The following is a 12,452-nucleotide window of genomic DNA, read 5'->3' as shown; positions in this document are numbered from 1 at the left end:
AATATAACATACTGCACAGTTTCAATATTGCTGTACAGATATTTTATTTAGATTCATAGATTATTAGGGGCTGGAAGGGACCTTGCAGATCATTGGTCTAGCCTCCCCTGCTCTAGGCAGGAAAACAACTGAGGTCAAGTAACTTCAGCAAGGTAACTGTCCAGTCCTATTTGACTTACTTAGGTTTAGAACATTCCTCCAAGGGTTTCATGTACAGATGGGGGTGGGGAAAAAAAATCAATCCTCACACCCCACTTTCTACCAAATCCATCAAACATAGGCCTACCAAAATGGAAGCCTGCCTTAGCCAAATAAGCCCCTGTGACTCCTTTTGACTGTTCAGAAGTTTCTCATCAACTGAATCAACCCATGAAAGATAATAATTGGCTCAACAATCCAAAACTGTCTTACTACTGCAAGAAAAGAACAGCATGGGTATATACAGCCTAGGAAACACTGAATTTGGAAATCTGGGGTCTCCAGAAATGAAAGGTTAATCCATTCCTAAACATGCCATACCCAGTCATTATTAACAGATGCTAGTCAATAAAAAAAAAGGAATAAAATGAAGATTGCTGTGCTAAGGATATTTGTTATTTTTAAATATATATTTTTTAAAACTGATGGTTTTCCTAGACGTTATTATGGAACTATTGAAACAATGGAAATGTTAGGCGATATGTATTTGTCCATGCCACACAAAAAAAAACCCAAGAAAAAAAAAAGAGTAATGGGAAATCTAAAAAAGTTCAAAATCTAAAATCTTATTTATCAACTTGTGTGTCACCTGTAATTTATTCTTCATGCAACACACTCCTATTATTACTCTTGATATATTTGTGAATATGAATGTTCACTCTCACATATTTTGTTTAACTTATGATATGGAAATTTTTCCGGAAGGAACAAAGACCACAAAAACACTGTTTGCTTTCAATCTCTTTTAGGTCTAACTATTTCACTAATTAAAATGCAACACATTTGTTTCTTTCATTTTTTTTAACTACGCTTTTTCAAACTTACTGATTAAAAATAATTAGTGATGATTGGGGCATCTTTTATGTCACTTAAAAAAAACAGAGGCCTCAGATACAAAACAGAATCCACTTTCAGCAATGAGAAATGAAGGAAAAGTAAACAGCCATAAAAGGAAAAACATTCTTCCTTACTCTTCTTTTACATTCCATTAACATTCATGTAAACACATAAGTAACATATGTAAACAAATGGATGTATACATGAAACATCTATAATAGAAGCCCAATCTGGAAACTGTTGAAATCAATGAGCACCTGTCATTGCCTGTAGTGGAAACATGGACAATAACATAGCAGGCACAGCTGTTATTGCCATAATTAATGTCAGTTAAAGGTTGTATTCTAACCTCTCCTTGCAGTCACTGGTAAGCTTTGGAAACTTTCATCTTTCACGAAGAAATTGTTCATGCTTGGCCTTTTGAGCAAACATAGCTCAGCTGCTTGTGAGCATGAAAATAGTGGGAGAGGAGGGCATTCTTTTCCATGATAATTAAATCTTGCTACTTTTTTAAAACAGCCAGGTAGTTGAAAGGTGAAAGTGTGGGAGGTGGGAAGAGAAGTATTTACAGAGGATCATTGCCAATTCTTGTTTTTATTGTTCCTTTTGTTGTTCCAGTGAAATAAGGTTTTGATCTGACTGAGTTTGGAAACAGTGAACTAAGTACCCGAGTTTTTAGGAATTTTCTTTTTGCTTAGCTTGTAAAACACTCAGACAGGAAGGACCTATTGCACTTGTGTGCACAATTAACTTTTAAGAGGGAAATTGGCTGTGGAAGGATATGTATGCGCATTTTGGGCCTGATTCAGGACAAAGCATAGGTGTATGTTTAAGTGCATTCTTATTCAAGAAAACAGTTGTACCTTATTGACAGTAAAGGGAATTTGCTTAAAAGAGAAGCTTCCTGAATCAAGATGCCTTTATGAAGCTGTTCAGGAAGGGATAGCTCTACAGGGAAAGACACAAAACACCAAAAGGTGTGTAGGAGAGGGTAATCTTTTAAGCAAATTTCCTAAACTGTAATGGAAGATGACTGGATGAGAGACACCTTAGGAGTTTTGCAGATGAGGGGTGTACTTGATGCCTTGCTCAGATGCATAGTCTTATTTTACACTGGACAGCGGAGTTTGAAGACATTCTGATATGCATGAGGCACAGGGTGTTTCACTAGTTTCAGACAACAGTATTTACATTCCCTCATGCCATTTTTTTCAGTACAGAAGCAGAGACTACAACTTTACAAAGACCCAACATGGAGAGGATTATAAAATGACCTGCAAAATATTCAAGGAGACTTCAGAGGAAAATTTCCTGATGTGAACTGCTTAACAGCTTCTATTCCTTCTTCTCTGTAAGAGGTATCTCAGAATGTGGTGTGTAGTTTTATTGCTGCCAATTATTTTTCTTTCCCTACTTAAGGGCATTTAATTTATTTTTTCCTTTTCAGTGTTCTCTGAAAATGCTACATATTTAATTTCTTCCTCCATGAGCTTTCCCCAAAGGAGAATTTTGGATCATTTCAGGGAATTTCATGATAGCTGAAAGAGACAGGCTGATTCATAGAGTTTTCAGTGAAAGAACTGCTTATTTGAACACTCCTTCATGGTCACTTAGTACCTTTGTCCTTAAATAGCCCAAGTCTTCAATGCATAAATCACTTCTCTTGCTTCAAAACAGCCGCACCCACTGCAAAGTCAAGTGCCCAAGAACTCAGTCTGATTACTGCATATTATTGATTTCATTTTAGAAGCTAAATCTGTGAAATGAAGTGCTTTGCAAATAAAACTGATGCCCTTAACAACGACTCTAAAATACTTCAAGGTCTCCATAGATACCAGACTGTGCACTGTCAGATCTAAGAACAGAAGGGAAAAAAACATGTAAGACTGCTCTTCAACCTGACTTTTTCAAAAAGGGAGGGAGTCATATAAAACTATTTTGTAAAGAACAGTAAGCATTGCTTGTATTTTATTACTCTAAGCTAGTCACACTCAACCTTTTACAGAGGCAGGTTAGGTGGTTGAGACCCAGCTGTACCAAAGGCCACTACTCCCCTTCAGTGGGGGGGCAGGCAAGGGAAAGAGGAGGAAGGAGGTGGCTGCCAGTGCCAGAGGGGGGAGAGGGAGGCAGGGAAAGGAAAGATTACCTCCTGTAAACAGTGTCTGCTATAGGGAGGGGAGAGGCAGAAAGGGAGGGAGAGAGAAAGCTGTGCCTTCTGTAAGGGAGGGGAGATAGTTGTGGGAGGAGGGGGCTGCAGTACAGCCCAGAACAAGGAAGGGGATGTGCTGGGCAGAGCTGCTTGATGCTGATTCTCCATGCCACAGGCCAGATCAAGTCACTTTGGTGGCCAAATCTGGCATGTGGGCTGTAGGTTGAGCACCACTGCACTAAACATCAGATGGAAGAGAGAAACCTCAGCCAACAGCACCTAAAAAAAAGAGTATAAGAAGAAAAATCTACTGCCTACCCTTCTGGCATAGATTTCTGCCTGTATGTTCCCCCACCAGAGCCAGTCTCACTTGAGGACGATAAGTTGCTTGGTGAATTACGGCACTGCTGTGATCTCGCTAAAGCAATGGATGAAACGGTGACGTAGACATCGGAACCAGGAGACAACCTGTACAGAGCAAACAAACTCAAAGTCAACAGTTCTGAAGAGTAAGATAATGCAAAGCATGATAGACAATGTGCAAATTGCCATGTCAGCTGTAAACATGGCTTCATGAAGACAGGTAAACATAAAATCAGTTGGAAATCCATACAGATTTCCCCTATTAATTTTTTCCCTGTGGGATCAGTGGGAAAAGAGCAATAGGATGGTAGTGAGGAACACTTTTAGAAGAACAATCCAGCTGCCAAACAGTGCCAAAAATAAACAGAGTTGTTTTGGCAGTTTGCTAGTAAAGAATATTGAACCGTAACATACTTCACACAAATACCATACAAAAGAGTGATATATTCCTGCATTTCAGAGCCGAGTTGTGTGTGGAATTTTAACAAAGTGCAAGCCTAGATCAATCCTCCAAGCACAGAAAATTCATCTCTTTGCCACAAAACTGTTAATTAAAAAGCTAGGATCACAGAATTCGTTAACATTATTTGCAAATCTAAATAAGAGGTTCATCGCTTCTAAATAAATAGAATTGTTCATAACTTCTTGCAGCTCTGCCTATAGAGTTACATAGAGCTGTCTCCTGTTAATAAAGCAAGAGTGTATTATATAAATGGTTAGGTTCCAACATTCACATCTGGACAAATTCTGAATAGGAGCTTTCTTCCACTGTCCAGCTAACATATTTGCCCTGTAAATTAAGATTACTGGATTATTTTTCATTTCCTGTCTTTCACACATCTATTGGATTTTATACTGGTTAAGATCGTTTAATGATTTTGCTCTGTCTGGGAGTGGCTGAAATCAACAGGAGCCTTTAAAGGAGACGTAAAGGGACTTTGCATCTCCATGAAAAACAAGTTATATTTAAAATACATTTCTATGGAAATTTTAACTGGAAAACAACGAACACATTGCAGTTTGAGATGTTACAGTCATCTTATTTGCAAAAGAAGTACCAGTGATTACAGTGAAAGACAGTTTAGTCGAGGGCTGTCCAAATTCTAAGCAGCCAGGGGCTAATGCTGCATGGGCTGCACCACAACAGCCCACAGGCCCCCAGTATACTGTGCTGTGTAGATGCCTCAGACTGCAGACTCCCCTGGCATCAGAGGCCATGCTGTACTGCACCACCCCCTGGAGCAGGGGCAGGAAACAGAAGCCAGAGAAGATGGAGAAAGGAGGAGGTGCTGGAGATCCTGGCTGCTACTCCAGCCAGAGCAAAAGGGGGGTAAGTAGCCAGGTGAGAGCCTGGGGGCCAAAAATTAATCCTTATAGCCTAAATGCAGGCTGTGCACAGCCCTAGTTTAGTTGAATAAGACTTTGACCCCAAAATGTTTTTAAAAATTGTTAAAGTATACTTAATCTGCATGCCTCAACATCCCAATCTGTAAAATGGAAGCAATATTTCACAATATTTTTTACCATGATATTGAAGAAACTATTTAAAGCTTGAAAACTTCATACTGAAGGTGAAAAAGCTTTACAAGTTCTGCTTACTGTGAGAAGGAATTCTCAAAGTATTTTTTCAAAGTATTTCAAGAATTTGTGAGTAGATGTTTTTCATCTCCTTTTATTTTATATTCTCTCCACCCTTTTGCTTACCAGAATCAAAACATAACGTAAGATTGCTGAGAGGAGGGGAGGAAAGTGAAAATAAAGGGTGTACTGTCATCTGGGACACCAGAAGTGCTGTTTGTATAATGAAATTCAAGAAATTTTCTACACAGCCAAGGCAGCAGCAATTTAAATCCTGATTATTTGAAGTACAGCACCAAACCCAATAAAGCCTCTTTAGTCTACAGACCTGAATTTAACTCCTCTCACATTTATCAGTGTAAGCAAAAATTCTCAAGTATTTGATTGCAAAAAACCCCCCAAAACAAAAGAAAAAAAACAAACCCGCAAAGGAGTTCAATAGCTGGAGACCTTGGGAGAGATTAACCAGATTAATAGCAAGCTAATTTTTCCAGTGGCATTCTAAGACACAGAGAAAGACAGAGAGAAAAAAAGAGAGAGGGGTAAAGGGAGAGAAAGGGGGAAAAGGGGAGAAAGAGGAGGAGAGAAAGAGAGAATGAGCAAAGTCCAGCCAGGAGAAATACTTGCTTTGAAATAAGATACACACACACGCGTGTGTGTTTATATAAAACACATATTTAAATCAACTCATACTCAGAAATACATAAATCAAAATTTGTCAACTATGAACTTCTCTCATATAACAACACATCAAAATTTATGGTAGGGGGACAATCATTCTTTGTATGGTGCGTGTAAAATGTCATTCTAACAGAATAGCTTATATTTGCACTTCAGTTTCAGATATGGCTTACTTCATTTTCTATGCATTACGAAAAATGTGACAGCAATGTCCTGAGGGGAAAGAAGACTTCATACTAATGACAGAGATACAACTCCTCTACCAGCAAGGAAGACTTTTAGAATAAATACAGCAAAGTGATTAGAAACTTGTTCTGAGAAGCTACATAAGTAACAGCCACACTTATTTATTCAAGACTGATTTGACTTTATTGTGTGGTAAGCAGATAAATAGTATATAGAGCCCTACAGCATTGTAAGCTACTGCCCCCCCTTGAATAAATATACTGTCTCCCCACACCCACCCACCTTTGCAAGTAAAAAGTAAGTGTCCCTTGGTAGAAACCGTATCAATCTGTTACAGATTGGTGCCCCTATGTGCACCCCGGGAGGGCAAGTGCCTGTGAATCTGTTCTCAGGGCAAGGCAGGTTGCAGCTGTGGGCTGGGGTCACAGCAGCATCCAGCTCTTCTCAGCAGGGGCCTTGGCTGGACTGCACTGGGGCCGGGTGGAGGTGGCACTGAGAGGGGAGCTACGGGGGGGGCTGCAGCCACCCCAAAATTTGCTGTAACTCCCCTCCCAGTGCCAACGCCACCCGCCCCAAATGCAGCCCTGGCCCAACCCCCCACCAGGAACAGCCTGGTGCTTCCCCCTACCCCAGCCTGCAACTGCAGCCCACACTTGCCCTGCACACAGATCCAGGGGCACATGCCCTCCTGGGGTGTGTGTAGTGGTGGGAGTCGCCACCCCCTCCTCAAGCCCCCTGGATGAGCTGCTCACAGCTCCGTCCCAGGGCTTGACCCAGCTGTGCAGCACTGGCCCCCGCCCCAGTCCCAGTCCCAGCCCCACTCCCTCTTTCACTGCTGGGGCTGTGGTCTGTGGCCGCCTCCCTCCCCCCCATCAGACTTGACCAGCCAGACCCAGCTGCTCTCCATGCTGCCGGGCTCTGCGCTCTTGGACATCCGTGGGCTGCACTGCGTGAACAAGGCATTTATCAGTGACATTATCAGTCATATCAGCCAAAAAAACCCGACTGCCGATACTGTCAATTTTCCTGATACTGGAGCCAATGTGATATGGGACTCATGTATCAGTGCACCTCTAGTCATTAATTGTACTGTTCAACCTGTTCACAATATCAATCTCCTGGATTGCTTTCAATAGTCACCGGGAGACTGATGCTAATTCCGGAAGACTCCCAGCCAATCCGGGAGGATTGGCAACCCTATAAGTGATACACCACAATCTACCATGTATGTTATAGGTATATAAAACACAGAACAAATTATGAAAATGAATGCCATTAAGGTGCAAAGCCAAGCACCCAAATGTGCTATTTGGCTGGCTATTCAAGCTTGATTTGTCCCCCTTGTGCATATGCATTATCATAGTCTTTAATTAATAGAGTACATAATATGTTTTCCCTACTGGATTCTATGTCATTCAGTGCGCAGGCGGACCTGCTTTAGAAATGGACTAGGCTGTGTAGTCAAGGAGGCTTCTGTTTGTATTTGTTGCAAAATTTCTGCTTTATTTGTTGCAAAATTTACATGTGAATGATGCAGGGGACTGCACCATAGGCTGGTCCTATAGGAAAAGGTAGCTTAATGCTGTGGTAGAGCTTTTGATTCTTTCCCTGCTTCTGCGTAAGAGCTTCTTTCTGATATAGGCCAATGCATTTAAGCCACACTCTTCAGGGATGGTCACTAACTGCCTGTTCCTCAGGTGTCTGACCTGAAACCCAGGTATCTTGATTTATAAGAACTGATGAAAGTTCACCACAGCAATTCAAGTCAATGAGTCCTGTGCTCTGAGACTTCAAACAGCTAGCAAACATTTCCTGATCACAGGCCCTGGTTCTCATGGGGGACTTCAGCCACCCTGACATCTGCTGGGAGGGCAATACAGCAGTGTGTAGGCAACTGAGGAAGTTTTGGGAGAGTGCTGGTGACAACTTCCTGGTGCAAGTGCTGGAGCAGCCAATTAGGGGCCATGCCCTTCTTGACCTGGTGCTCAAAAACATGGAAGAACTGGTGGGGAATGTAGTAGTGGATGGTAGCTTAGGTAGCAGTGATTATGAGATGATTGAGTTTAGGATCCTGAGTAAAGAAAGGAAGTAGAGCAGCAGAGTAAGGAACCTGGACTTCAGAAAAGCAGACTTTGACTCCTTCAGGGAACTGATGGGCAGGATTCCCTAAGGAGGCCAGTCTGAGGGAGAAGAGAGTCCAGGAGAGCTGGCTGTATTTTCATAGTTGGTAGGATCGGAAGGGACCTGAGCAGATCATCAAGTCCGGGCCCCTGCCATGGCAGGAAAGAATGCTGGGGTCAAACGACCCCAGCGAGGTGTACATCTAGCCTTTTTCTGAAGACCCCCAGGGTAGAAGCAAGCACCCCTTCCCTTGGAAGTTGGTTCCAGATCCTAGCCGCCCTGACTGTGAAGTAGCGCCTCCTGATGTCCAGCCTGAATCTACTCTGTCAACTTATGGCCGTTATTCCTTGTTACTCCCAGTAGTGCTCGGGGGGAACAGGGACTCTCCCACTGCCTGCTGGTCTCCCTTGGCCAGTTTATAGACAGCCACCAGATCCCCCCTCAGTCTTCTCTTGTGGAGGCTGAACAGGTTCAGGTCTTGTAGCCTCTCCTCGTAGGGCCTGCCTTGCTGCCCCCTGATCATACCAGTGGCCCTCCTCTGGACCCTCTCCATGTTGTCCAGATCCCTCTTGAAGTGTGGCATCCAGAACTGGATGAAGTACTCCAGCTGTGGCCTGACCAGTGTCGCATCGAGGGGGAAGATAGCCTCCTTGGCCCTGCTTGTGATGCATCTGTGTGGATGCATGACAAGGTGTGGTTAGCCTTCCTGACTGCGTCCCCACATTGGCGGCCCATGTTCATGTTGAAGTATATGATGACTCCAAGATCCTTTTCTGCCTGTGCTGACAAGAAGGGAGTTCCCCAGCCTGTAGGTATGCTGCTGGTTCTCTCCCCCTAGTTGCAGTACCTTGTCAGTATTGAATCCCATTTTGTTCTCATCTGCCCACCCCTGTAACCTGTCCAGATCCAATTGCAGCATGTCCCTCCCTTCTAGCATGCCTACTTCTCCCCAGCTTTAAAGAAACTTTACTGAGAGTGCAGGTTTGAACCATTCTGATGAGCAGGAAGACTAGCAAGTATGGCAGAAGACCAGCCTGGCTTAGCAGAGAACTCTTCAGTGAGCTAAAACACAAAAAGGAAGCTTACAAGAAGTGGAAACAAATTACTGGGGAGGAATATAAGAGCATTGCTTGGGCATGCAGGAATGAAATCAGGAAGGCCAAAGTGCAACTGGAGTTGCAGCTAGCAAGGGACATGAAGGGTGTGAGGGGGCCAGGACCCTGAGGGGCCCGGCCCGAGTGGGGAATCCCGGAGTTCCGCCCCGCTTCCGGGTCCGGGCCCGGAAGCCGGGCGGGGAACTTAAGGTTTCCCAGAACTGGAACCGCGCCGACACAGGACCGGCGCGGGGAGATAAAAAGGAACCGCCTACCCTGAGCAGGGGAGGACGGAGGCTCCGGCGGGAGCCTGCCCCGGGAGCCGCGGAGCCGGGAGCTACGAGGACTGGAGCTGCGGAGCCGGGAGTGGCGAGACCGGGAGCTGCGGAGCCGGGAGCGGCGGAGGCAGGTACAGCCGCGCCGCGTGCCACGCGGCGGGAGCCGGCAGCGGCGGGGCCAAGTGCCGGGGAGCCGGTGGCGGCGAAGCCGGGAGCCGGAGGTCCAGAGGCAGCTGGGCCGGGTGCGGTAAAGTCGGGAGCCGGGCGGCAAGGACCGGCGGCAGTGAGGCCGACCACCGCGAAGCCAGGAGCGGCGCAGCACCAGCCGGCAAGGCCGGAGGCGGCGGAGCCAGGGGGCGCAGCGGGCCCCGAACGGACGGAAGTACAAAAGGGACCGGTGGCCATTGCACCGGAGGAAGCCGGGAAGGGAGGCTGGGTCGGAGGGACCCTCCTCCGGCGGCTGCGGGCCGCTTGGCCGCGGGGAAGACCCGCGGGCAGGGAGGACAGAGTTGTAGTTCCCCCGGGTCGAGAGAGTGAGACCCTGAGTTAGAGACGCCTCAGGACGAGTGGAGCGATCAGCACCAGGGAGACTAGGTGCTGATAGGACTCCTGGGGAGGGCCCAGCGGTGTGGGGTAAACCCCCCCCCCCACTGCGGAGCCAAGACGAAGACAAAGGAGCCCCAACGGAGGCTCCCCACCCGGAGGACCGGGCGAGGGTGTAGGGGAGGAGGAGCCCTCAGGACCCCTGGACCTTGGAGGTACTGTACCCCACGTGGACCGCCAGCTTCCCGGCAAGGGTGAACCCCATATTTCCATCAAGTCGTGGCAGACGAGAGCGGCGAAGCGGGACGGTCCAACGCGTACCCCTCCTCTCCAGGGGACATCCGGGGATCGGGGTCCCACGGTAAGTGGCACACCCCCATCCCCTTACAACTGGTGCACTGGCCGGGAAGTGAGCCCGGCCTAGCTCGGAGAGCACTACAGCACCATGGAGCTCCCTACGAGCGCGGACGTGACGCAGCAGACGCTGCATCTGATGGCCCAGCTGCTACAGCAGCACCAGCAGACTGCCTTACGGCAAGCGAGTGTGCAGGAGCATTTGCTCCAACAGCAGCAGACAAGGGCTGGCCCGTATAGCGGGGAAATGAACATGCCCTTCATGAATCGGGAAGACGACGTCGAGGCCTTCATAGAAACTTTTGAGAGAGCAGCTCTCGCCGCAGGCATAGACCGGACGAAATGGGGCAGTAGGCTGGGAGTCCTGTTAACCGGCCCGGCCCAGGCAGCCTACCGAGCCCTGACCCGCGCCGAGGCCAGCGACTACGAGCGGGTGAAGGCCGAGATTCTACAACGCCTTGACATCACCCTGGAAAAGCACCGACAGGCGTTCCGAGGAAACAAGACCAAGGGCGAGAAAAGCCCCAAGATGTTGTGGCACAGTCTTAGAGATGAAATGATGAAGTGGCTGAGGCCGACGGAGACCACGAAAGAAGAAATATGCGATCAGGTCCTGCTAGAGCAGTTCCTGACGGACCTGGAGGATGACACCCAACAGTGGGTGAGGTGTCACGGCCCCACAACTTCCCTACAGGCTCTACAGCTGGCGGAGCAATATACAGCAGCCCAGGTAGGGCGGCGCCCGGGCCGGGGAAAACCAAGAGCGGAAGACTCCACCCGAAAGGGCAGGGGAAGTAAGGGGGAGAAGACCCCAGGGAACCCGGGTGTTAGTTGCTTCCGCTGCGGCGGCAGGGGACACCTTGCCCGGTGCTGCCCGACCGAAGCCGAGTACCCCCCCGGTAAGGGGGCCCCGCTCCCCAGGAGGTAGCAGCAGAGTAGGGGAATACACTCGGGAGGAACCTATGGACTGTGGGGTCGGCGGCAGGGAAGACACCTTCCCCAGGCCCCTGCCGCGAGTAAAGGCCTGGGTGGGGCAGCGACCACTCATGGCCGTAATCGACACCGGATGCGCACAGACCCTAGTCAGACCATCGCTGGTAGAATGGAGGCGCGCCCCGCGGTGCACAGGGATCCACCTAGTCTGCCTGCACAAGCAGAGGACGCACTTCGACGGCGGATCCTAGAGGTCCGGCTGCATGGAGTTTCGAGACGCCTGCCCGTGGGGTTGAAGGAAGATATTTTACACCCCATGATCGTGGGGAGGGACTGGCCGGAGATATACGAGGTGCTGGCCGCTCTCCAGCCTCGAAAGGAACCCCCACAGGGCCTAGCCGGGGAAGAACCCGAACCGCCTTGGCCGGGCGAGCTGGACGGCCTGGCAAACAGTGACCAGTTCCGGGAGGCGCAGGAGGAGGACGCGGAGCTGAGACCCTTCCATGAAGAGGCTCTCCAACGGGAGCGGCAACCGGTAAGCCCCACGGCGGATCGGGGACAGGGCCCCCGGGTCGAGTTAAGACAGGGTCTGCTATATCGGATTAAGCCCGACCCACAGACAGGGTGGGAGGGAAGTCAACTTTTAATTCCCTGCCGCTACCGCACACCCTTATTACAACTAGCCCATGGGAACCCAATGGGAGGCCACTTGGGAAAAAGGAAAACAGAGGCCAGGCTGATACGCTGGTGCTTCTGGCCCCACCTATATGAGGACGTGGAGAGGTTTTGTAAAGAATGTCGTCACTGCCAGTTAGTGAACCCCCACAAACCCCCGCGCGCCCCCCTTCAGGTGATGCCCGTTATACGGGAGCCATTCACCAGGGTGGTGCTTGACGTGGTGGGGCCTTTACCACAAAGCACCGCCGGCCACCGGTTCTTACTGGTGCTTATTGATTACGCCACCCGGTTTCCGGAGGCGATTCCCTTACGGACGGTGACGGGCTCCAAGGTGGCCGAGGAGCTTATGAAGTGGGTTGCCCGCTTCGGGATCCCGCGAGAAATCGTGACTGACCAGGGAAAGAACTTTATGTCGGCTGTAATGGCAGCCATGTGCAAGGTGCTCCACGTCACTCACCT

At 48.3% G+C, this 12,452-nt stretch overlaps 1 protein-coding gene across 7 annotated transcripts in view; it reads right to left on the bottom strand.

Moving 5' to 3' along the window:
• Positions 1-12,452, bottom strand: part of SIPA1L1 (signal induced proliferation associated 1 like 1) — a 431,752-nt gene that overhangs the window by 33,323 nt on the left and 385,977 nt on the right. For all 7 annotated transcript variants that reach the window (XM_090033264.1, XM_090033262.1, XM_090033261.1 and 4 more), the window contains one exon: positions 3,503-3,652. In XM_090033264.1, the coding sequence (XP_089889390.1) occupies positions 3,503-3,652 (150 nt within the window). The remainder of the gene's footprint in view (positions 1-3,502; positions 3,653-12,452) is intronic.

The sequence above is a fragment of the Crocodylus siamensis genome, chromosome 2 (assembly GCF_052110815.1).
Source record: "Crocodylus siamensis isolate JL-2025a chromosome 2, ASM5211081v1, whole genome shotgun sequence".
NCBI classification, from domain to species: domain Eukaryota; kingdom Metazoa; phylum Chordata; order Crocodylia; family Crocodylidae; genus Crocodylus; species Crocodylus siamensis.
This window is presented reverse-complemented; position numbering and strand designations above follow the sequence as displayed.